General features: G+C 36.4%; 1 protein-coding gene across 2 annotated transcripts in view; it reads left to right on the top strand.

Annotated features, from left to right (window-relative positions):
* PRKN (parkin RBR E3 ubiquitin protein ligase) overlaps positions 1-27,506 on the top strand; it is a 783,437-nt gene that overhangs the window by 354,071 nt on the left and 401,860 nt on the right. For both annotated transcript variants that reach the window (XM_075088053.1, XM_075088052.1), the window contains exon 5: positions 10,962-11,045. In XM_075088053.1, the coding sequence (XP_074944154.1) occupies positions 10,962-11,045 (84 nt within the window). The remainder of the gene's footprint in view (positions 1-10,961; positions 11,046-27,506) is intronic.

Genomic DNA, 27,506 nt, shown 5'->3' with positions numbered 1-27,506 from the left:
CATCTTTGGTTTATTACCTTTGTTTAACTACAACTCAAGTTAATTTGAATTACAAGGTGTCTAATTAACATTATTAGCAAAATGCTAATTGTAGTCCTTGGCTTCTATATTGGCTTATTTTTTATATTGGATTTTTGTATGCTACTTCATCTAGTTCATATATTTCCCATGCAGACATAGGTTATGATTCATCCAAATTGCAGGACTGACCAGATCTTCTTTGCCTAAAATATATGAAGTAGCTTAAATGTTTCTGTAGGACAAAATTTTTTAGATTAAATTGTTTTATGTTCAGCATGAAAGTATAATTGTAACTGGGGGAGGGGGAGAAACCCTCATACAGAAACTCTATCTTCTGCCTACCCTGTTCTGAAAGATTCTCCTTAAGGAAGGAAAAATTTGGCATAATCCCCATTTATTGTGAGTTGCAGAATCACCAGTGGTTTTTCATAGTGATTTTCATATATGTTTAATGAATTTTAACTTTACCACCCAGTTTTGGAGAGGTGAAAAGACATGAGGATTTGCCACCAGATCATGAAGGCACTTCACCTCTGAATGGCTGACATTTCTCTGGAGCTCTCTGACTTGAATGGCTCGACTCCTTGTGTGGTTAGGAATGGTTTGTCCTTATGCTGCTAACTTCTTTTTTTTTTTGGCTTTTTTTTTTTTTTTTTCTTTGACTTGTGCCAAGTCCTTCAGAGTCCTGAGGGCACAGAACAGCCTGAGCATCCCTGCCCCAGCAGCCCCCTTTCACCCTGCAGGGAGCTGTGGTGGGGCCCCAGGGCAGGCTGCCTCCTGTGGCCCAGGTCCTGCTGGTGCCTGGGGAAGGAGGGCTTCCCTGGGGCAGATCCTCATGGCCTGGGAAGTCCTGCGGCACAAAATCCATGTGCTGTGGGCAGCTGCCATTTTAGAAAAAGCTGAGGTAGGTATTAAGTTTTAATTCACATTGAGACCATTTACAGCCTGTAACTGTGACTTGAGAGGTAGAAAGGATAAGAGCAGAAGCAGTGTTTAGGGTAGATATTGAAAATAGACTTTGCACTTTCTGATTTCAGCCAAAAGCCCTTAAAACACAGATTAATATTTTTAACATAGGGAGCTGTAGCTCAAACAACTGTGAGTGTTCTCACTCCTGTTGAGTGTGCTTGGCTCAGTCCAGAAAAGGCACACATCTTTGAGGTTTTCACATCTCCATCTGAGCTCCTTGGGCTGTCGGTGATCTGCCTGCTTCCCTTCAGGGAGACCACTGAAAAGTCACCAAAACAGTAACAGCAACTGAAGCCAGAGGGTCCATTTATAGTTTTTTAGGGTTTTTGTTTTGTTTATTCTGCTCTTGGATATACTACCTCAATGGGATTTGCTGGTGTTAACACTTGTAACTGTGGCCCATTTTTTGGAATGCTATAAATTCAATGGACACAGTAGATACATGGCATGTTTAGAGAGTTACTGTTATCTTCTCTCATTCTTCTGTTTCTTCTTTCAATCTTGAAAAAGCATTTCATGCCATCCAGACAAAGAGTAATAAATTTTACATTTGTAGATTAGAAATCATTAGTCTGACAGATTATTTGAATGGCATTTGGTTGGTTGTTTTAGGAGACTTTACATCACTTTCATAGTTATATCTTTCTCTTTCAAGACTAAAGTTTAACTACATTCCTCTCAAGCAGTCAAGCAACAGCAGGACTTTTTCAGTTCAGTTTCTGAACTGCAGTTGTACTTGAATTCTTCTTATTCTTTTTGCTGCTTTTTGGTGGGGAAAGCCCACTGAAATAACTGTCCAAAATTCACATTATGAATCAGTTTTTTGCTTCTATTGCGTAAACATTGTTTGCACTGGCAACACAGTGCACATTGTAAAAATATTATTGATGAGGAGGTAACTCTGGAGACCTTATCTTGGGTGTCTTTGCATGAGCCTTCATTATTTAGCTGAGATCAGTGGGATTACTCTTGCAAATCCATGTCCTATAATGCAATATGAAAGAAGACAACCAGACCTTATTAAAAACATCTTATTAACAGATTTTCTTTTGTTTTCTTTTTTCTATCACAGATACCTGTAATAAGAAAGAACAAATTAATGATCAATAAAGTAACATGATGGAAATGATTTTTACTATACTTAACTATATTTTCAGTTAGAGATGTGATTTTCTGATCTTTGATTTAAAATGCATGCAGGAAGCTTTCCAAATTGCACAACTGTGAGCAGTTCAATAAATTGTCAGCTACTTCATTTTGGAAGAGTTGTAACTATTGACATAAAACTGTCCATTTACTAATTAGGCTGGGCACTCTGAAAGGAAAATTTAATCTCTAAGATACCCCTATAGATCAAACAAGTAGGTTCAATCCCATGAAGACTTAAACCATGTGATTAGGTCTACTTTGCTATTATTTCTCATATGAATAAAGCTATCCATGTTCTTTATTGATTGCTCTAATGACCAAAGTCAATAATAACCAAAAGATTTCTTCTGATGGATTCTTTAATGTGCTGTGTAGACTAAGCATTTAACTTCAGTCCTCCAATTCCTATTCCACGAATCTCTTTAAAACTAGCCCCAAGACTAACTTAGTACTCTTTTCTATACTGTGCTCCCTGCTGTATGGGAGATTCCATGTCAAAGTCAGTGGTAAATTGGTTAACCTTTACCTGCAGTGAAGTGTGCAGTAGGATACCCCCTCACTGCTATTCTGGTATGACATGCAGAATCATGTCATTCACAGTAGTGTTTATTAAAATATGGGGTGTTGGAGAAAACTCCACTGTGTTAGTAAGTAAATTATGGGTAGCCTCTTACATCCATATATCCTATCACCAACCACGGTTGGTATAAGTCTTGGCAGAAATGTCAAAAAAAAAATAGTTTTGGAACAAAAATTAGTCTCTCACTGGTAGAAGTTGCCTTTGCAGGTCTGTGTAAACTGAGGGTAAGCTTTATTTACCTCTACCTCTGTGATAAGCTTTGTGGTGAAGCAAAGGATTTTAGTCATAAAGGTTGCCAATCTGGCAGTTTTTACCTCCAATAGATTGTCTAATGTAATTAATTTTCAATTATTGTAAATAGAACATCTGTAACAGGCTAGTAAGCACTTCCTGGCTAAATCAGTAGTGATCTCTTTCATAAACTTTATTTTTACCTTCTTTCTTTGGTGGTGGATTCTGTTAGGCTATGCTTTGAATATTTGGAGAAATGTGTTTTGTGCGAAACTGGATACTGCTGTTCATACAGTTTTACTTAGGAACAAAATAATAATGTCTGTATGATATCTGAGTGTTCAGTAGAAATCTAGCAACTGTCTTATTTAATAAACATAGTCTAGTTGTATTCGTAACTGCCAAGATAGAAAGCTGAAATAAATATAGAACTTTACATGAATGTTATGATTCAGATTTATTTCTTCTGAATTGAAATGAGATCTCCAATCTCTTTGCTATTAGAAATGTGCCATACGAATCTTTTCTGCTAAGTCTAATTGAGTATTGCTCACATAGCAGCTAGAATTTTTCTTAGTAAGTGCTTCAAAAGGTGATCAGAATGCTGTCTTAAATTAAGCCTGTTAAGAACATATAAAATGTAGACTGGTGTATCTAAAAGTCTTAATTTTCCAACTCCATTACTGCACTCATAAAATAGGATGAAAGCTTTTATTTGAATGTGTTATGTCCATACTATGCTCAGAAGAAATAACCTAGCATTCAGCAATGCCACTTTAATGACAAGTGCAGAATGTGAAGAGCAAATCATGTTCTGGGTTAGGGATGGTGAGAAAAAGTATGAATGCACTAGTTTACCGATAGTAACATCAGGCTTAATCAATACCAGTTTGTCTATCCAAGAAAAAGCCCCGTGTTGCTGTACGCTTCTATGGGAGAACTTATCTTGGGCCGCATATCTCCGGGACACAGGGCTCTACCCACCCTGGGGACAGTGATGCACAGACATCAATATGATGGATACAAAATGTCCATTTATTTAGCTGTGTCACACGCTTATATAGCTCTTGCGCTTCCTGTTCCTGCCACTCCTATGGGGAGGAGTCTATCTTCCCGTCACATCCCGTGATCTTCCGGTCGCCGATCCCTGTCTATTCCCCTACAGCCCTGTTCTTTCTTCTTTTTCACAGGATCTAGACTTTGCCCAGTTCCTTGCAGATTTATCTGATCTGCTGACCCATCTGCAGCCTTACCCATCAGGTCCAAGATATTAATGAACCTCCAGGATGTGACTATCTGTAGTTGTCTTGCAAGTCACTTGCTCTGAAATATTATAGAGGTAGCGTAATAGGAATAAAAGTCTTGGAAGGTGCTAGATTAAAGCAGACAAGCTTTAGTCAGGTGATGCTGACGGAAGCAGCTCTGATTATTTAGTAGAAATGTCTATGCTGTTGTAGGAAAATGTGCGTTCCCTTATAAAATTATTTTTTCTAGGCTGAAGTGCTGTATGGTGAAAATGAGCTCAAACTAGCATTGAGAAGAGCAGAAGAAAAAAGAGCAAAAAGATTATATAGTCTCTGCTAGGATAGGTTAGGTTTGTCACAATAGGTGGGATCTATTGCTGTTCATGTAATACTCATTGTCTGTGTTAAGCTGTGTTTGCATACATATGTTTACTGTCAGAATACATCTTCATTCCTATTATGTCTGGGGGACAGAGTTGTCCGTGTGTACTGGCACTGGAAGCAGTGAATTGTGGAAGCTTGGTGTAGCAACCCCTGTTAGAGTCACGAAAAGGAAATAAATTTTTATAAAGTAATCCTACCATTTTGGGGAGCTTTTTTTCTGTTATTGCCTCAAGATACTAAAATCTTGCTGAGGGGTCACCGTACAATGGTTAGCTCTTCAAATACTCTCATGTAGACAAGCCAGTCACCATCATTTTGCAGAGGACTCTTGAATGCTTACATGGTTTGCATTAGATTCGTCACCTTGTCAGTGGCTTGTATGCTGATTTTTAAAACCCTCTTAAGTACTTGAAATTATTTCTTACATCATTTAAAAAATCTTTCATGAATTAATACTTGTCCCTTGTTTGGGACATTTGCTCAACATTTTAATGATTTATGTCTCTCGTGTAGATATTAGCAGGTACAAAGATGTGTTTTAATGATATTCTGCTGCATATTGTTCACAGGGGGAGAACATAAAGCAGGGAAAATACAAAGCATTGAATACATGGATAGTTTGCAGCCTTTTAAATGATTCAAAGTCTTTGAATCACTGGTTTCTATTGCTGACCTCTGCTTCTGACCTTTCCCAGGTCAACAGTTCTGTCAGCAACTGCATTTTGAATAATTTGTCACTGAGATCTCTAGATACTATTTCTGTTCTCAGAGAGATTTTTTTTTTAAAGGGGTCATTGACCAAAATTCAGTTGTGATCCTACCATATAAAATCAGATCTTTGCTACTGGATGGAAAGTACACAAAGTAGAGTGGACTGTCCAGTGTACTGGGCACCAGTATAATGTACTGGTGGAATTTACAGAATTTTCCATTACTTCCCTCATACATTGAAAAAAAACTCACCTCAATTCTCCCTGTTCTTCATATGCTGCATAGGATCTTCCATTAAAATTTAATAAGCCAGTTGCCAACATTTTTTCCTGTCTTCCCACTCAAAAAGGGAAGGAACAACTGCCATACATCCAAAGCATAAACATTTCCATACCTGGTTATTTGGCAAATACTCAACTAGGTTTGACACGACTTTTTCTATTCAATGGTACGCTGGTATTCTTGCTATTTCTTTCTCTATTCTGTCATTTACCCATTTATACACCGGAAAAGTTTTCTCTGATGCATCCATTTTAATGCATAGCTTTCTCTGTGAGCCATTTGGCTGTGTACAAGAGGGGCAGTTGCTTTAATCTCGCAATCAGAAGGCTTTGTTCTTCTCACAGTGTGTTCTTGATTAATGCAAACTAATAATTACAAACACTACAGCGTGCAGTGTTACCACAGCACAAGTGATTGGCTGGCCTGAAGTTTGACAGGCTTTTCTTAGACTCAAGAAATAACGATACAAAAATTGCATTTCAAAGTGTTTATCTCACCAGAATTCCTAATTTTATTTTGACACAATTACAGCAATGGCATTTAGTAGTGCTGCTGCTAAAGAAATGTTAACATTTTGAAAACACAGTGTTTTTCAAGGACAAATGTCTCTTTTGCATTTTTTTTTTTGAAGGTGGAAAACTAAAATTATCAGGCACACTAAATCTTTTAGAAGTGTATTACATTATCATTAATAATAAAATATGACCCTAAAGATAGCAAGCGCAGATGTGGGAAAGGAGATTTTCCCCTTCTTGCCAATTTGGAAAGTGAGGCATAGAATTTTGTAGGGGATTTTTGTTACTTCCTGCCCTCCCTCCTACTCCTACCAGACAGGCACAAACCCAAGATATTCTGCCAGTCCATCTTGGAATTTTCCGCTGGATTAATTTGTCCCTTAAGAAATTGATCTAAGCCTTGTTAGAACAAAGAGAAAATGTTGTTGACCTAAAGCTGGGTCTGGTTAATGTTATGAAAAAGGAGTTAAATGCATCTGACTTTTTAATGGGTTTTATGCCCATCATAAGACTTAATGTAAAGTAGTATTGGATAGGATGGGGTATTTATGGAAGAAAAAGTAGGAATTTGTTAGCTATAGTATGAGTGAGCAGCTGAGTAGATGCTGATAGTGTGGGACTGTGGAAGATGCCTTAAGTGGAAGATGACATATTCTTATTTCAAAAAGAGCTGCTTCCTGTGAGAAGTACTCTTGTGTGCCTGAGAAATGTCATGAGGAAATTACTATAAAGTGAGAGCATTGTAAATTCACACCATGCCATATAGCACAGTAGCTTTCCCTCGTAGATAAGACCTTAGAAGGTGACCACAAAAGTCATACAATTGTTACTATTTAATGAAAAAATTATATTGCCATATTAAGCAGATTTGGACCTGATCCAGTGCTAGATGTAGTTGAATTGTAACTATCAATAGTCGATATGGCATCAGTTCCTTTCTGTTCTGGCTTCTTTAAGGGTCCTTTGCTTGACATAATCAAGACATCAGCTGCTTGTTTCTCAACTACTATAGGACTGTGGCATAATCAATACAGTGACACTGTTTCAAACCCATTTTAAATATGTGCTCTTCTAAAATCTCACTGAACATTATAAATGGTCCTACTCACGTTTTCTTTCTCACTTAAGAATTACTATGCCTTCTTACATTTTTTTGTGATTATGGACCTAGACCTGCAAACTACTGAATACTTGGGAAGGTTTCTCCTGAAGTAACTTCACTGAAGTTAAGGGATTAATTCCTCTAAAAAGTTTATCTTGAAATATTTTCTTCTTATGAAATAAAGATCATTAGTACCTGTAACATATACCTGTGGAACTGCTTCTTTGAGACTGTTTTAAATTATCTTATTGTATAGCCATCTTGTGACTCTATATTTGCATGTATATTAGCATAACGTCATTAATGTTGAGAGTCTCATATTAATTGTGAAGGGTTGAAGTAACAGGAAGATTTACTGTTGATGTTATTATCAGGATCAGGAAAAAGTGGTTTTTCTTGGAGTCTGGGTGGGTTTTGCTGGGTATGTTTGGGGTGGGTTAGGTTTTTTTTTGAGTGTTCCTCCCATTCTTGCCCCCAGATGTTATAAGGCACACTTACTTCTTATTTCTTGCTCTTTCTTTCTTGTACCCTCTTCCCAAGTGTAAATTATGCAAGGATTATCCAAACCCACTGAATTACTCTGAATTGGAAAAAAGTTCTAATAAATGTATACTAACAAACTTTAATATGATAGAAGAGGGATAGGTGTTAAAGAAGACTAACAAATTTCCATTTCCTTGTAATTGACCGTAACAAGTCAGTGAGTTGCATAGTATCCTTACGGAGTGAAGCTTTAGGCCTGAAACAGGGAAAAATATAAGACTCCCATTAAAAGCTGCTTGACCAGATAATGATAGCAAGTCTGCCATGCTGGAGAAAATAAAAAGTTTGAAAGTGTAGGAAAAATTTTGATAATGGGATATTTAAATTTCTGTCATGTAAATTAGGTAAGTATCATATCAAACCATGATCCCAAGAGTAAACTTGTAGGTGTTGTCAGCTTGTGTTATGAAAGGTTGATCAAAGAACCTGCAAGAGAAGGTAATGCAGAGAACCTGGTTTATAATGTTAGTAACAAAGACCTGTTCTATAACAATGGCTGTAATATATTTACATTCAGCAACTTCCCAAAATCTGAGAAAGTCACAAGTATTGTGCTTAACTGTAAGAAAGAGAAGCTACATAAAAGTAAGGGTGCTTGTTGAGAAGAAGCTAGAAGGGGCTGCCAAGAAGAATTAAATCTTTTGAGGAGACCTGGAAATTATACTGGAATCAAAGATTATGTACACAGAATTTAAGGATGACTGAACAGAAGCTAGCATGACTAAATTGTGTAGGTGAAAAAAAGAGGGAGGTTGTTAGAATCAAGGATCAGGTCTCAGAAAAATGGCATCTTAAATATAAGAATGCAATTAGGCAAGCAAAAAAAAGTTTATAACTTGCAAGTAGCAGAAAAACTTACTGAGTCCTCTTAGACTATAACAGGAGGATAACATGTACAAGTCCACTAGATGACCGCTATATAAAAAAAATCAACACTTGGAGAAGATGAGGTATACAGCTGGTTCATCCTTGGAAACAGGTGTGAGTATGGAGAAACCTGGGAAGTACCTACTAGAAGCCCCTCTGTACCTTCTGATGCACACTTCATCTGATGGCGAAGTGGCAGATGGAATTTAACGTATATTAATATTAAAAGTGATGTGTAGTGGGAAAAACCCTCCAAATTTTATATATTCATGGTGGACTTTGAGATAACTATTACATTCAGGAATGAGATCTAGAAGGTATGATAAATAATTTTACCAAACTGCTGCTTCAGTGTTTAGTATCCATCAGCAAAGTAAATCACATTTTAATAATTATTTCGGGAAGAAATAAAGAACAAACTCAGAGACACCATCTTCCCAGTCACTACTCCAGCACATAAGTCTTGTATGCTGTGTGATGTTTCTCATATTCTAAAAAAGATAAAGCATATTGCAAGACCTACCAAGAGTAAAAACTTGATCAAAAGTAAGGAACAGGAATGGCAAGGTAGATTACTTTTCTTCCTGGGAAGTTCACTGTGAGAGGTATGCTAGAGATCTGCACAGTCTTTTGTGGCACAGGAAAAAGTAAGTAAATAGGCAAGCATCGAATGAAACTTCAACTACTTAGCTGAAAACAAATGAAAGGAGGTGGTTCTTTACGCAACACTTGAAGGAGGCTCAGCTGTTCTTCCTGCAAGATCTCAAGAACTCTAAAGCTTCATAAGAGGTCAAAATTCATTGGAGTAATTGATGGCAAACTTGATCTTAAACATGTTTTAAATAATTAATTCAAGCTCTCTTTTTACCAATCTCAGGTGCCAGCACTTCAGCTATGACAGTAGAGAGCAAAGCTCAGTGCAGTCTAAGCTGTTTTACCCAACCTTTCTGACAGGCTAGATCAACTTTTTATAGTTAAGTTTCTACTAAGTTAGTTCAAAGCTGTCTTGGCTGTATCTGCACTATGCTGAAGAAATGCCTCATACAGAAGTAGAAAGGAGATGGATCTAGGTACAGTACTGGATTACTTTGTAATCCAACTATGATTTAAGTAGGCACTATCTTCACTAATGCAGTTAAACCTCTTGACTGCCATAGTTTATCTTCTGTGTAAAGTTTTCCTTTTATTCCTGAGTAGTGACCCTATCCCAAACACTGAGTAATCCAAGTAGCAAATATTTTAATTATTGATACCTTCTTAGTTGTTCATTTCTGCTATGGATATGGATATCTTTGAGCTTTGTATCTATTTCTCAGATTAATTTTTACTGTCCATGATTTAAATATTAATTGGTGAGATTAGTATTGAAAAGAGAAGACTTGTGCTAAGGTCACTTAAAATCTTTTATGTGCTGGGAAATATTTTCATAAATGTTCCTATATATGCCATATCTAAATATTCTTCTTTGCTAGATCACCCTGTTAACCACACTACTTTGCAGTTGTGAAATATTAGTAATGCTGATTTTTAATCTTTAAATGCATTACAAAACACAGAGTACGCTCATAAATGAACTATTTATATTCTAAAAGTCACAGCAAAGTTTGCTAAGGATTTTCTATTAATTTTCTTTCTGTGCTTTTTTTTTGTTAGTTTTTGGTTTGTTTTTTTTTTTTTTTTTAATTAACAATGACTGACAAATCTTGCAGCTAATGTAAATGTCCAGAAATCTACTTGCAATCCTCACTTCACTTTTTCGATAAGTCTATTATAGTTAGGTAAAAGCTTTATCTAATGACAAGAAGTCTAATTTGTTTACAGCAAAACATCATCAAAATTCACATTAACAGGCCATGAAAACGGAAACAGATTTCAGTAAAGTTAGAGCCATTTAATAATTAAACAACAAAATAGAGGAAAGCTATTTAACCTAGTCTTTGTGTTACACTCCAGCTTTTCTAACTGTGTATTCTACTTCCAGCTGTTGTGTGTTTTCCCTCTTCCCTCTTAGTCAGCTGCAGGCTGAGGTGCAAACAGTATTGAATCAGAAGATGAGTCTTAGTAGCTTTTTAATCATAATTAAATCAATCCCTGTGTTAAGCTGAGAAAATGTACCTACTGTTTGACTCCTTTTCACTACAGTGACTTCAGGATGGAGGGGCTGTATGTCCTGTCAGTTACTGAGATTTACTGGTGACAATTGCCATATAATCTGATTGGACATTTTCAGCATAAACATGATAAAACTGTCTAGCTAAAGTCTAAAATAAATGGGGGTAGGAAAAGAGGCAACAAAACCAACTTTTATATGTTTACATATTAAGTAGATTAAAGCCTTTATATGCTTTGGTTTTATTTTAAAGGGTCCATCTTGCTGGGATGATGTGCTGATTTCCAACAGAATAAGAGGTGTTTGCCAGTCCGAAAGGTGCAATGGAAATATAGCGGTAAGATTTGATCATGTTTCTCCAAATATTGTGGCACTTATAAGAATAACTGTTTGTATCAATTCTAACCGCATGATAATTGCAGAAATGAATGTAAATTGCCATGTATGGTACACTTCAAAAGAGCTGTTCAGCATCAGATAATGCATCTCTGATGTTTAGCAAACGGGAGGAACCTGGGTAGTTGCTGCTTGGAATGAAGGAGGAAATCTTGTAATTTCTTTCACTGAAGTAGAACTCTTAGATGTATGCATAGTTAAATGCAGAATGTAATACTTCAACATTTATGTCAATGCTTATTTTATAATTATTGTGTATATATCAGTGCCCTGAAAGCTTCAGATTTCTATGACATCTTGTACATCAAAACTTTCATATCAGATTTTCAGCCTTTGTCCACAGAAGCAGATTCTTCACACTGATTACTTTACAATCTGTTCTGCCACATGCTCATTGTTGTTTACTTTAAGTGTTTCTCAAAGTAACATCAATGAAAAGCCTGAGTAAGGATCAGCATAGACATCTCAAATCCTTAATGAGGTTTTTTCCAAAACATTACTTATGTATACTTATCTTTTCATGTGATAGATATTGTTCAATAGTATTTAATACTAAAGGGGTCTTAGAGGTACTTCCTTCTCGGGAAAAAGCTCAATTTGAGGTGTTCCTTTTGGACACAGTTTTTAAAGACAAACACAAAACTTTGTACATATGAAAGGATTCTAGTCATCAGAGATTTGCAGACTGGGACAATATAAGAGCCTTTTTATTTTCAGAGGAGCTCGCCTGCTCTGGTACAGTCTTCTTTTTCTCTTCCCTAACAAGGCAGCTGTGAAGCGGTGTGCCCATGTGGTTCCATAGGTGTCTCCTGCTTCTCCACAGATGGTGTCAGGAAATATTTTATCTAACTTTAAACACCAAAAGGTTGTTTTAACAGCATGGGAGGTATGGCTGGCTCCATGCACAGCTAACAGAAACTGAGGTCTCACAGCTTTTGGGCTTCTGCTTCTCAGTGTGCTCCCTGTAGTAGTGTCTCAAGCATCCCCTTGAAAGTGGCAGGTATTAGACATTCAGGTGCTATTCTCTCAGCAGTACTGAGCTCTGTTATGTGTGTAAAAGAAAGCACCACTTTGCCTCTGGGCAGATTGGCTGTAGTCTGCCTGATATGCTTCAGGAACTACTCTAGTTGTAAGAGGGTCGACTGCCTGACTTCACTTTTGCTACCTGTTTGTTGTCTCTGTGCCACTACTGTCACTGGGGAGAAGTCTTTCCCATTTTCCCTTCTTTCTTTAAAGACAACACAGGAAAATGAAGAAGACAAAATTTGCTTTTGACAAGGACAGTCTCCTTGGCAGGTGTCCAGCTTGAGCCCTTATATACACAAGCACGTGATCAAGATTCTCAGTCTTGTCACCTATTGGGAGTCCCAGAAAATATCTGACCTGCAGCTACCAACTTACAGCTTTTGTTATCCAATCATCCTGTGAAAAAGGTGCTGAAATAATGATGCTCTTGGCAACCCTGCCTCCTGAGCTATAAACCATTCCCACACTGAATTATTCTTTTTTTTAATTTAAAGCAGAAAACAGAGCAACATACTGGCCTGGCTTTGTGGGGGCAGGGGGAAAAGCACTGACCATAAAACTAAGATCCTAACTGGCTAATGCTGTGGCAAATAACCAATACCTACTCAGCTAATTCCCATTACTCCGGTTGCTGTCAATGCTTCTGGCAAGTTGCATATTTAGCAGAGCCAATGATCAATGTTACCTTTTTCAGTAAGACATAACAGAACAAAACCAGGGGACATCCTGTTTTAGGCAGGCATGTTGCAAATGTGCCTTCGGACCACCTGAACTACAGCCATGAGGCTGTTCCTTTATTTCTAATCTGAAACATCTCCCCTTTCTTGCAGCTGCAAACCACTCTATCCAATGGTGTTAGAATCTAACCAGTCTGGGAGGCAGGAACAATCCTCCTTCTTATGATCTTGAACAAAAATTGCCAGCAATATCTGCCTAGTCAAGAAAAATCAAGTCATTAAAAAAATTAATCAGATTCACTTAGCTACCTATTCAGTAGGTAGCCCTGAACCAGGTCTTCCAGTTAGTGACTTGCTGAGGTCCTCTAGTTCCTGAAAGGCATCATTCTTGTGTTGGTTGGGTTTTTTTTGGGGGGGGGGAGGCAGAGGGGGGTGTGTGTTTCAGCCTCAATCACTGTGAAAACACATCTTTGCTTCCTTGGAAATCTTCCAGTCCAAAGGCTTAAATCACTGAGCCTTTTGTACTTTGCCTTTCCCAAAGTCAGAAACAACAAAGGTCCTACAGATGTGCCTCCAGGGATTTGTCACTCTTTCCTGCTCTTGTAAAACAGTCTGTCTTCACTGTGCCTATTCCCAGAACTTTTCCTACCTGAACTTATAGTGACTTGAACTCATCCATTTGTTCCCAAATCCCATATGTATTACACATATAAGACCTCTTGCTGGCTCCTGAGGTGATCTGCAGCCAGATGGTTTAACTCTACCACAAAAGCAAAGGAAGACGGTAGCTAACTCACACGAGCCAGACCACTTGCACTCTTTTGCCAACATCTTCTCTGTACTATTATCAGGAGGCAGAATTAACTGTCTGCAGAACATAGGGACTTTCCATTACGTATGAAACCTGGCTTTTTTTTTTTTTTTTTTTTTTCTTTAAAATAGACCAAACAGTGTCTGTAGAGGTTTTTGGCTTTTTAAATCAAGTATGAACTTAATGCCTGTGTGACTTTCATGAATGTGTCATACATCTGTGGAAAAGAGAAAAAATAACCAATTCACAGGTTGAAACCTCTAAGCTTTTATTGGCTGTTACAATCTTTGGGAGATTAAGTCACGTTTTATGACTAAGTATTCATTTTTGCATTGTCATGACAAAGTTTGTGCAACTATATTTTGTCTGTCGTCAAGAGCTCCACGGTGTACATCCTTCTTTACAGTGATGGGTAATGAGGAAGTTTTGAGACAGTTAGTTGTCAATTATCAGCAAACTGCAACACTGTTGTTTTAAACAACTGTTTAAGCAAAGAAAAAAGATTCTGCCACTATTTCTACCCCAAGACATAAATGTTTTGCTTAAAAGTTGTTTTTTCATTGGTTTTCACTTCTCATAAACACCAGTTTGCAACATACCTTCAAGAGGTAATGTGTGTTTTCCTGAAATACTGATTTGTATGTATTTTGATATACAGTGTCTCTTGACAGCAATTACAGTCTGTAATTCTTTCTGTTGCAAATATGAAATAGAGTAATTGACAATATCAGAAAGCAATAGAAATAAAATTTCAATTTAGTTAATACAAATTTATAAATGATTGCCAAAAAGCATAATTAATATCTTAATGATAAATGCACTGTGATTTGATATGTATTTCAATGCACTCACAAATACGAAATGTATCTTACTAATTTTTGTGGGTTTGCTGAACAAACTAAACTAAAATGAAAATTTTCGTATGATCTGCTCTATGTGCTTTATTTGTGAGTCCAGCTACTTTTGAGCTTGGAGTGAAAAACTGTATTTTGTGATTTGTTATAGTCCATAAATTACAAGCAACAGAAATACAAGGGAAATAAATATAAAAGGTAAATATTGCAATTTTAACATCTTAAAACATGACCGATTACTGAATGAGAAATTTAAGATCCTGGAACTCTGGATATCAGTCCCCTGTGCTGCCTGGGAGAACTTTCCCACAGTTTCTCGTCATGTTGATTTCAATTATAGGCTGTTACTCCATAGCTGGGGGTAGTAGGCTTTTGAGTTGTGTACTCTATCCAGAAATACAAAAGCTTACAAACACAGGTAAAAATGGGATATAAACAGATAATACGGATTTTGAAAAAGTAATAAGCAATGTTTCTTTCAGAGATTTAATGTTAGACTACTTTATGAAACAAAATTATTAGTCTAGTGTTTTGAGAAATAGGGAACAAAACACACAGAGTTTCCAAAGCAGAACTCAACGGATTTTTTTCACATGAATTACAGTCTATCAGAAATAATACATTCACTCTGAACTTCTACAGCTCCCAGAGGTGAAGTTGGTGTGGACACTTATGTTACTGCAATTGTAGAACACTCGAATCACTTCTATAGCAAACTTCAAGTATATTAATTAGAAAATGGAGAAGTAGACTTTATCTGATTGACACATTTTAAATGAGGGTCAAATTGGAGTCTTTCAAGCTGTTTTGCAAACCAGGACCATTGACTAAATGAGGCAGAACCTGGTACTTTTGTGCCTCTCTCAAAACATTTTCAGCCAGAAGCTCTGTATGTAGCTGTGCAGGTAGGCACTTATTGTAGAGAAATGACTGAATGCACCAGCAGTGCTTCAGGCTCTGGGTTTTTAGATGTATTTGCTTTTCTTTCTGAGTTCTTTTTCTTGTAATTCTCTGTATTCTTTGAAAAGGGCAACCCAAAGGCTATGGAAACAGTCGTGGTTCTCTGAAATTCCAGATACTTCTCTCATATGAGCGTAATTTAGTTACAGCTTGAATTGCTTGAACTGATGGGGTTTTTTTTGTCACTTGGCTAGATAGCCAAAGGTTGCTTTGCTCAGTGCAGGGCAGCACCATAGTTCAAGTTTCACAGACCCATAAAAGTGTGTGAAACCTTCACTGATAGATAAGAGTTGAGGTTAATTAGTGATTTACGAACTGCTCCTTATATCATGACGAAATATAATCTCTACTTCTGAGGTCCTTCTTGTGTTGCACCTGAATGTTATCAGAAATCTTGTTATAGACAGAGGGAGCCGAAATCTTGTTCTATAGATGAAAAGCCATTTTCTCCCTCCTACAGCAGTGTACTTCTAATTTCAGTGTCACAAATTGGTGAAGAACTGAAGTATTGGTTTCTCATTTTTGGCCTCTTTTTTTAAATATTATTTTTATTAATTTTTGAAAGAATTTGGTTCATTAAAGGATGAAACTGTTAGCTCTCCATTTTTGTCAGCCAGTGTATTCTTAGACTAGAAACATTCCCAAATGGCTGCATAACCAAAGAACAAAGATTACTTCCACTTCTAAAGAAAGGATTCTTGTGAACAAGCTCCTATTCCCCTTCTTCAAAAAGGCAGAAATGAACTTATTCTTTTTATGAGTGTGGTTCTATTTAGTGCAAAGGTGATCCAATGGTGTATTTGAAGTAATGATTTAAAGTTTTCCAGTATTTCTTTAATATTTTTAAGACTTTTAAATAATCTTAGAACTGTTCTGCATAATTACTTTGTCCAAATCAATGACTAAATTGTGGTGGTGAGATCACAGTAAATTTTCCAAGAGGATAAAAAGAAAAAAATAAAAAGCTTTGCAAAAAATATAGTATCGGTGTTATAGAATTTAAGTAGAATGTACCGTACCACAGAGATAAAATTCAAGTGTTGCTCTTCTCAGAGCATCACAATAATCAGTTCCAGTAACTCAGGGAAATGGACAGTAGCAAGCTATTTCTCAACCAATTGCAAGCTTGAGTGAGTGCTATTGGAGCTATCTTAGGTTTGGGTTTTGTTTTCAGTGTAATGGGAACACATGCTTTCTGCTGAATAAATACAGCTGTCCTGTGTAGTTGAACAAAAATTATAAATAATGACCTCAAATGAAACTGTAGGTGATATCCTGCTGATGGTCTGAATTTTGGGGGGGTTTTGGGATTTTTTGGGTTTTTTTGTTGTTTTTTTTTTGTTGGTGGGGGGGAGGCAGGGCAGGGCGTGAAAGTATTTCTGATGTGATTTTGGTGGATTCAGGTTTGTCCTTACAAGCAATCTGAATAAATTTGATACTAAACTCTTTATTTAGTCAGTAAATGCCTTTCCTTATTCAAATAAAATATTACTGAAGAAGTCTTCTTACTAAGCTCAAACTTCTGCAGTTCTCTAAAATACATATAGAATATTTTCTGCTTATCATCCAATGAAATGAATTCCTGATTGTGAAGATGAAGACTCTTCTACTTCTGTGTATAAAAATGCTCTGACATTTTCTTTCTCTTCATAGGCTCATGCTGTTCAAAGCCTTCAAGAGCCACAGAAAATATATGGCTCTCTTCATAGGTAGGCACAGCCATAACACCACTGTAAACCACTGAAGTGGTGATTTCATAGGAACTGACTCCACATCAGTCCCACACTCAAGTGAATGCATGTCAGTTTCAGAAAGACATTGCCCTGTCCCCAAGGCGAAATGTAGGGCAAGTTGTTTTGAGCTTTAGAAACCTATGGAAAAAGTAATAATGTTCTTTATGCTTGAGATTCTCACTTGATGTGCAGAAAGAGTTGTTGTAGACTTTAAAATCTCAGAATCAATAATGGAAGGGTTAAACAGGATTATAGGTCACAGATGGCTTAAGCCATTGTGAGTAAGTGAACATGAAAATTATTTTAATGGAAATACAAATGCACTTCTATCCCAGTGTTATATGTCTCACTACTGTTACCTTGAACTTTTTTTCTAGATGAAGACTTCAAGAGCTGTTCATCATAATTACTGAATAGCATTTTCATATATTCTCCAGTCTCCAAAACCTGTTAGGTTTCAGCAGAGTGCTTCTATAAGAAGCAACAGCCTTCTCTGAACTTCTAGAAGCTTCTCTAAGCATTGGGGTTTCTTAAATATCAGTATATCCTTCTAATCAAGCTCTATAGCAATCTCCTATGTCCAGAGCAAAGACTTATTTTCCAGTTTGGTCACTTACCTATTTTTACTCCATTTTCTCGTAATGTGATTGCTCTATGGTGGTTATATGAGGTTTCTAACAGTCACATACATATATGTATACATATACAGTAATATCACTGTTCCAGTGTGTGTTTGGGGCAAAGAGTTTTCAATAGGAAGCATGTTATGTTTTTTCATTACGTAATTTCTCTCGTTATTTTTTCCACATTCCTCCTGCATGATTTGAATCTTGCAATTTTATTATATTGACATTTTTTAAGATATGTCATGAATATTTGTCCTTTCCCTGAATGTTTACTGTCGCTAGGTTTAGCACAGCAATATTGTGTAATCTTTTCATAGCCCATCTGTTCCACAGGGAGTCTGTGCTCATCTGGAATAGGCTGGACTAAGAAATCAGGGGAATAGTGTTCAGCTTGGATGCTTTAAATATGCAGTGTTCCAAATGCTTTTTCTCTCAAGCATCCAAAGCTATTCTTCTCAAACATCGCTGTTCAGATGAAATATGCTTCTTTTTTTTTTCATCTTATTTTGCTTTGATCAGCTCAGACCTCAGTATCAACTGAGAACAGAAATTCTGTAGCAGTTAGAGTATCAAGAATAAAGGTGTAAATTTAACAACATTATAAAAATGTGAATAGAGTAAACTAAAGAACTATCATCTCATTATAGGAAGGCTCTGATAAATTGATAAATTATTTATTCATTGTTCTTTGTGTACAGTGATTGGTTATTTGTGAAAGGAACCATGTCTGTCTGTCCTTGGAGCCATTAGAATATTTTCAATGTCATAATATTGCTATGAGTAACTTGAAAAATTTCTTTCTTCATTGCTGTATGTTAGTTTGCCTTACGCACTAGAGATTAGTCCAGATATTACATGCTTTAAAAAAAAATCACAGTGGGTATGATGGAACAGAAGTGCTAATTAAAAATCTTGTAACACAACTTAATACCTGTGAAGTAAGGTTATGACAGCTTCTTTATCCAGACTTGAAAAGAGAATTATGCAAATTTCATACAAGACAAGTTTCAGAGTACTTTTGATTCACCAGAGACTCTGAGGACATTGCTTTTACTATTTAGGAACTGTTATTTTTTTTTATGCCAAGTGGTATGGCAAGTAAATCTAGTACAAGTAAAAGGAATAAAGTGTAAATGCAAGTTAAGTAACAAGCAACTCAGACCCATCATTGTAGTTTTGCACTATCTTTCCTGTTTTGTGATATAAGAAGGGGCCAGAGCTAACAAATAGGCAAATAATTTCAGATAATTTTCTGATTTAAACTCTCTTCCCTTCAGAAACCTATCCATTCACCAACTTAAAGGTTAAAATGGCCCTATTTTAATCACTAAGTTAAGTTGTCCTATTAAGCCAAAGCATTAGATGTGTTTGCTTTTATGTTTCCATGGTGAAGCTGAGAATCAATTTGGGTATCCCCAGTCAGGTTTTTCTCACAAACCATAAGAAGCTTCTAAATTGTGAGGAGTGTCTCTAAAAGCCTAGTTAGTTAAGCAGAACAATGGCCAAAGTCAATCCAACTTTTAGGTTTGTAACTACAGTTAATGTACATTTCTTACAACAACTAGAAAAACTACGGAGTATTGGCCTAATCATTAATTTTATATCACTAATTAATCAAGTCAGTTACTTGACCCTAATTTCCTTAGAAAAATGTAAGAATCCACATGTATGACTGAAACAATCAACACCTTACAGCATATTAAGACAAATCTTGTGGTGGTGTTAAATGTCATCTTTAAGACATTTGCAAGCCTTCTAATCAAACACAACAGCATATGCATCATTCTTTTACTGCAACAGTAATGACACAAATCAAAACCTGTACACAATTGCTTTGAATTAGTCCCTTTTTAAATTGTGAACTACACAAGCAATTTGTAGCATGCACCGGCTTTGGTTCTCCAAAAACATTCATAGACGAGTTAGCACTTGTTTTACCTTATTTCCATATATTCCAATTCCTGCGTTGTTTCATTTTTCTTTTTTCCCTTTATTTCCATGATGAACAGCTGAGTCCAAAAGCATAATTTGTTAGGGCTATCTGGTATGTGTGTCAGCACTTCAGGATCCTGTCTGGTCCCATGGAACTGTGTGGGAATCCAGAACTACTGAGATCAAAAAATATGAAGCCTTGAAACACACACTGAGGGAATTCTTTGCACCACAGAAACTTCAGATTATTTAATTGGCATGCATGGGTAGGTGATAAGTGATCCATAGATGTAAAAGCAGAAGGAACATTCTGATTATTTCACCTAACCTCCTGTGTAACGCAAGTTGTGATCGTTTCCTGAAGTAATAGATTTTTTGAATGGGAACATATAATTTAGGAAAACACACATCCTTGACATAAAAAAGCCAGTGGTGAATTAAACAAAAAAAACCAAACCCTTGACTTACGTAGTTAATTACCTTGCTTATTTAAAATGGGCTCTCTTTCTAGTAAAATTTTCTGTCCAGCTTCAGCTTGTCTAGCTTCAGTTTCCATCTGATGTCCTTTATTATCAAGACCCTCTGTTTCTTCATGTTGGTTACCATAGACTAAATTTCAGCTATACGTTATCCTTTCCTTGAATGTTCCGAGGCGAGTAATAAAACCTCATTTTCCAGTCCGTAACTATTTGCTTAGTTGCATTCTTACCAATTTTCAACATTTTTCATAAATTTCACACATTGGAACCAGGTACAGTTACAGCAGCAATGCCATCAGTGCCAGCTACAAGGATAATATAGCCTGCTTATGTATGTTGATATCCAGCAGTTCTATTAGACAATTAAACTATAATGCTATCGTGAGGGTTCCAACTCAGCTGATCATCCACCAAAAACCTCAGTCATTTCAAATTGCTGCTTCTCTGGAAAAAGTCCTTCCTTCTGCACACATGGCCCTTACTTCTAACGGTGTGACTTCATTTTTGTTTGTTTTAAAACACACATTATGTTATGTGTGAGTAAGCTGTTCATGTGGTTTTGTCAGTGACTTTTACTTTTTCGTTATTTTCCACTCCCCCAGATTTTGTGTCATCTGAAAAATTTATGAGTAATTAATTTTATGCTTTCTTCCAGACCATTAACAAATGTTTTGAATAGCGTAGAGCTAGGAGATGATCACTGCAAGACCACCTTGAAAAAAATAGACATTTGATGATTCACTGAGGGAAAACAGATTTTGAAACATATCAGTTAAATCCATCTAACATTGATCTCATAGCATTCTCGTTTCTTAATCAAAATGTCAGTGCCGTATCAAATGCCACACACAAATCTGGGTACGTTGTAACATCGCTGTTATGTCGTTCCGCAAAATTTGTAATCTCGTAAAAATGTCAGGTTAGTTTGATAGGGTCTAGTTACCATAAAACCTTGTTGATTGACATTAATTACACATCCTTCTTTTTTTAATCAAGTACAATATTAGTTATTTGTTCTATCCAGGCTAGTGTCAGGCTTACATGCCTATAACTACCCAGATTACCTTGTACAAAGCTGCCCTAAATTATGGCATGATGTGGTTCTGTTCCTGTAAAGCTCTCCATTTTAAATCATCTCTAAATGGAGGGTGGGGAGGTGGGTGTTGTTGCATTTTCTAAGGAGGAGCAGCGAGGGGGAACAGCATTGAAAACAGCACCTATAGGACTTTGGGACAACCTACAAAGGTGCTGTGGTTATACTATGTTAATTTTTTCTAGACTTTTAAATGAATGTCCTTAAAAACAATTACAGATTAAAAAATCTTACTTCAAACACTTAATCAGTGGAGAAAGAGACAAGGCTGTTGACTTTTCTTAGTATTTAAAGGTCTTTAATATGTTTTGGAGTTCCTTGTATTGTAGTTACAAATAATTTCAACTCTACATTCCTTCTCAGTTACCTCTTTAGGAAACTGTAATTAGAATGCTTTTTACAGATATTCTCAAAGTAACCTCATTCTGAAGTCGATCAATTTTTCCTTTATAAAGAAATTATATTATTCCACTTCTTAGTGCAGAAAAATCAATGATAGGCAAAAAATGAATTATAAAATAGAATTAATTCTGTACAAGGACAAAAAAGCTAAATTATTTATCTTGGAAGGAAAAGTTAAAGCTTTTAAAACTAAGAGCTATCCTCATTTAAAAAAAAAAAAAAAAAAAAAAAGAATACTTATTCACTCTTTCCCAGTGTAGAAATGCAGTATTTCCACAATATAGCTGACACTTTTTACGGGCCACAAATGGTGCCTACATCAAAACCCACCACCAGCAAACATAACAAGTATGATTTAGAACAGTTGGCTATATAGTAAGTGAGGTTTTTTCTTTTGTTTGTTTCTTTAAGAAGCTTCCTTTAACCAGTGCATTATTTTTGGCACTATAAAAATCCAAAAACTGAGATCAGGCCAGGTCTTTGGATGCGTTCTTCAGTTTTCATATCTCACCAACAGAGTAAAGAGTTGCTAATAGGTTTTGTGAGCTGGAATTACGTAAACGTTCTGGCAAATCCAGAGGAACTTGTGTATGTGTACTGTGTTGAATGGTTTAGCTCATCTTGTGTGTATTGCTACCACCATTTCTATTCACATGTGGGGAAATGTCACAATTTTGTAAAAGATCAAACAAAATATGCTGAAGATTATAATGCTTTCTTCAAACACATCCTCTGCTCTTTGAAGTTCTTAAGTTGTTAACACTGCCACTGAAAGGAAAAAAAAGAAATCCTTTGTTGCTCATTATTTTTTTGCATCTGTGGTTCAGTTCCAGAAAATCTTATCTGAAAACATGACCATTAAACACTTTGAGAGAAATTTTTTTCAATGTTTGTTTCTTTCTGTCTTATATGAGCAATTACTTTGCATGATTCTGCTCAGCTACTAGGTTTTGCTGGTCCTTTAGAATTGCTTTTTAAAAATAAGCTGTTTTAAACATAACTTCACCTCTCCCTCAATGATAGAGATCTTGAAAAATCCTTCAGACAGTGTAGATGCTTCATCATTTGATGACAGGCAGTTTTAGGTGAGTTGAAGACTTGTCCTGTAACAGGAATCAGTGAGAGTTTTGGCAAGGCTGTTACCTTAGATTGACAAGTCAACGGCATCTCTTCAGATTTTGCAATGCCCCTGGATTCCATAAATGATCATTTTTATATCATCCTTAAGACTGCCAGTATCTAGGGTCTGACGTTATCGAAAGTGAACAGAGCACAGCTTGTGTTCATCTGACCAAATCCTAGATCATTCATAGCCCCTGTAGTCCTATTGACTATGCTGAAAGGTAGATAGTATTCACAAACCAAAACTGAATGTAAATGAACCTGTAATATTTTTAAGAGATTTTACTTTTAGAAATGTGTGAAAAACGTGTTGGTGATGCACTGCAGCAAGGCACTCACTTTGTACCCACGCTGTGTTGGCATAAAGACTTTACATTGTACAATTATAACATCTCCATTTTAGCCTGATCCAGGGTTTTTTTTAACCTATTTCTTGCGATCTTCAAATCAACCACAGGGAGATTCCTCTTTGCATGGTACATAATTAAACTGTAGAACTCTTTACCATGATATATTGTTGAAGTTACAAGGGGTTCAAAAAGTGACAAACTAACGGAAGAAAAATCCATTGAGAACAGAACAATTAAATGTGAAGATTCCCTTTCTGGTTTAGGAAGTGTCTGAGCCACAAATTGCTGGAGCTTGAGAACATACGCTAGGCAAATACCTCTTTAGGTGTGTCCTGTGTGGGTTTTTTTTTGTTTTAGTTTAGGGTTTTTTTAATTTTTTCTTTTTTTTTGGTGTGTGTTTTTTTGTGTGTGTGTGTGTGTGTTTTGGTTTGGGGATTTTTAACACACATTCTAGGCATCTACTGTTATCTTCTTAGATATTGGGCTAGATGGACTGCTCTACAGTCTAGTGTGGCCACTCCTGAAATAACCAGATCTTACCAGAACATATTTCTTAGAGAAGCCAGCTATTATAAGACTGAGATATAAAGGATAAATATTACCAATGTATTTGTCACATTCTATATCTGTTTTTTAATTGTCTACTCTGTCTGTCGTTATACATATGTATGTATTTCTTGAGTCTTAGTTACCCCTAGCATGAATGCTAAAGGGAAGTGAACTCTAAACTCAGTATATTGTATTCTGATGCCAGGGAGGAAAATGGAAAGGAGGTGTGTGACTCCCACTGGCGTGTGTTATTGCAGTAGTGTAGTCCTAAGCCTAGAATGAAAGCACTGTTACATTTAGTCTATTTATGTTGTATGTTGCTTCACAAGTCATTTCTGCATATTATTTAGAGGGGATTATACCCTTTGTGCATTTGATCTATCAGATTTTTAGAAAATTTGCAGGCTTTCAGGGACCTAAACAAATTGGGAAATGGTAACTGAAATGTATGAATTAAATTATTATTATTAAATATTATAGTAAATTAAATTAATTATATTAAATTTTATTAATTTTTATTAATTAAGCTATTATATTAAAACTAGAGAAACTTGAGAAGATACAGTAGAATCTGCTCCAAACCCTAACACTGTGCTTACTCTGTCACTTTTTTCACAAATCAGACCCATGTGTTTTTTTCAAATACAGCTTATTTTGTACATATATTTGCATGCACTGTGGCAACATTTCTGATCTGTTCAGGGATAGCTTTTGTAATTCAATGAATTTGAGTAACACTTTCAGTGAATCTTTTGTTGCTCACTGCACATGACATAAACAATATGCTACTGTCTGCAGCTGTTGCAAATTCATTACCGATGATTGAAACCTTGGATTTCCACTCAAGCATGCAACATGTTCTTGCAATCATCTATCAGCAATCAAACCATATGAAGGTGATTTTGTTAGGGTACAATGTGGTTATATAGAACTCTCTCCTCAAATGTCAGGCAGCATTTATATGGAAGAGCACAGTTTCTTCATTTGCATCTGGCAAGTACTGTTATTGAGTGTTTAATAACTGTGTCATTTTGCAGGCTGACATGCTATGTGATATATTCCGTTAGATCTGAAAAGCTGCTATAAAATTCACCTTGGCATAAAATCTGTTTCCTACCTATGATGTCCATGCTCAGTGTTCTGGTCTGAGATTCTGAAATGTGCAGGTATTAGGTTTTAATTAACAATTGTCTACTGTATTTTTGGTCTAGCTATTTCTGAGATATGCCTGTAGCTGATTTGGGATTAGTTTTTAAACTCTCTAACTTGTGTCTTCTGCTTCTTTGCTTGCAGCTTATGAAATAAGCTCATTTTTACAGATTTGAACTAAATTTAAAATAAGCATTCCCTGTTTATAGGTTGTGGTAGTGTAAGATAATGTAATTGGTATGGGCTCTGACTCGTGTGGTTCACACTAATGCAATGGATAGTTCTTGAATAACTGCTGTGAGATTCTCATAGTACAGCTTGATTCTCATAGTAGTATAGCTATAAAGGGCCAGGCAAACATGGTTGTCTTCAGTATAGACATGTATTTCTAGCTCAGAAAAGTCAAGGTTGTCTTAAGTTAGGAAGTGTAAATTATAATAACAGATGTCTTTCTGTTTCTGCCTTAACGGCCCAACTCAGGAAGATAATTAAAGTAACATACAGCTTTAAATATACAAATAGTCTGCTGATGTTAACACTACTCTATGCTTTAAGTACCTGCCCCAATGGAATATTAGTCTGAATGCATATTAATTAACTGTATAAATATATAAAAATAGCCTAGTGAAGTTCTTACAGTGTCATTAGAAATACTCAGTATTTCAGCCTGTTGGCTGGGAGGATGCTTGGAAGTCAAGTATTTCCCTTGCTTCTCTACATGGATGGTTAGAAACATATGGTTAAAAACCATGAACTTGTTAAGAGAATGTCATTCACAGACTGGTTTTGACATTATTCATTGCAACAGTTCTCTTTAAAATCTTTGTGAAAACTCATGTCTCTGAGTAATACATCAGCTGATCAGTTGTACCGTATAGCGTAGCAGTTCTTTGGGATTTCAGCGACTCTTTGGGGCATTCTAAAATCAAATGTTTGAGTTGTTCCATTGTGGTACTTCAATGTATGTGGGCAAAGTAACAGTGTTCTGAATTGTTCTTAAAAGCCATATGTTTAAACTGCTGCCAGGAGATGAGCAAAGTGTTCTATTGAAAAGCAGGCTTCATTCTTTTGATGCATAAAGCTATCTCTCCCTCCTGCTATGCCACCATTGCAACGCTGGAACTGACACAGGAGTATTCAAGTTGCATCAACGGGTTTTGCTGTCTTCTGCTTTAACAAAAAGCCATGTGCTTCTTGTGCCTTTGTAGTAACTACTAAAACATAACTTCTCACTGAATGTCACTGTTACACTGTCATTAGGAGAAGCGGTAAACTGCGTACATCTTACTCTTTTCGAGCAAAAAATATCAGCCCCATGTGAATTTGAAGTTGTAAAGGGAAAAAATAACAAAACTCACTGTGGAGGTATCCTAAAAGTGCTATGGCCTTTACATGTGTTTGAGGTGGCACCCACGAACAGATGGATTTTTGGAAGCTTTATCTTAAACACTGGGAGGCAATAGCGCATTGCTTGCAGGATCACTAACCTGTCAATAAGGATTTGCTGTGATAACTTAATTCTTGTAATTCACCTTTGATAGAGCATTTGTACAGCTGGAATTCTGTGAGAATCTCCTTCAACTGATTTTTCTAGCTCAGAGAAATATGATCTAATAAATTTTTGCATTAAACTTTAATTTAAGTAACTGTAAAAGTCATAACTATTGTTTGGCAATATATAGAAAGGAATATGCAAAATATATTAACAAGAGAAGAAACATACTGGAAAACATTGGGTCCATATTACTGCCCTCAACCCCAAAACAAAACCCTAAACAATCCTTACTCCTCAAAAAAGTGGCAAAATTAGAAGAATGTTAAAACCTCTTAAAACCACATAACTCACAAGCATTAACATAATACTTGCTGTTACATTTAAAGTAACACTGTTCTCCCTGTTACCACATATGCTTTGTTTTTATTTTAAAGACTGTAAAATACCACGTGTGTCAGATACTGAGTTCTTCTTGAATATATTTAACTAGCATCTTGGAACGTGATTCCTGAGGGCCTGTTTCTCATTTTGTTATTTAGAAAGCTCCTGTGATTGGGAGAGGCTCAGCATAAACAGTGGAGGTTACCTAGGAGATGGCATACTGTAGCAAAAAGACTTTCTTAGGGGGAAAAAAAAAGCTCATTCTTGCATGAAGTGGTGTTCTGTGTTCATTTTTATTTATTTATTTTTCATTCTTGTAGAGAAGGTCAGATTGTTCTTGGCAATGTTAGGATGGACTTGCTGCCTGTCCAGGTTTGGACCAGGGAGTTTCAGGGCATCTCTCAGGAATATGAGTTGGAGCCCGATTCAGGTCCCTAGGTGTATGAGAGTGGCACAGTTGGAACATTAGCATGGTTTTTCTGGGACAATGTACTATCCATGAATTTCTGTTCTCCCTGCTTTTCTTCCTCAAGACCATGTGAATCACACACTGAGAAAACTTGCAGTGTCACTGGTCAGCGAGGTAGAGACCCAGCCTGCATCTTGCTCCTGGCCTTACTTCTTCATAACCGTCAGTGTGGGGATCTGAACCAATGTAGGTTAGAGGGGGTGTGCGCTTCTCTGGAATTAATTTCCATCAAGGCCTGTCTATATATAAAGTAAAATAGTTGCTGCTATTTCAAGTCTGTGGAGGAAAGGGTTG

This window comes from Phalacrocorax aristotelis, chromosome 3 (assembly GCF_949628215.1).
Source record: "Phalacrocorax aristotelis chromosome 3, bGulAri2.1, whole genome shotgun sequence".
Lineage (NCBI taxonomy): Eukaryota > Metazoa > Chordata > Aves > Suliformes > Phalacrocoracidae > Phalacrocorax > Phalacrocorax aristotelis.
The sequence above is the reverse complement of the archived record's forward strand: the minus strand, read 5'-3'. Positions and strand labels throughout refer to the sequence as shown.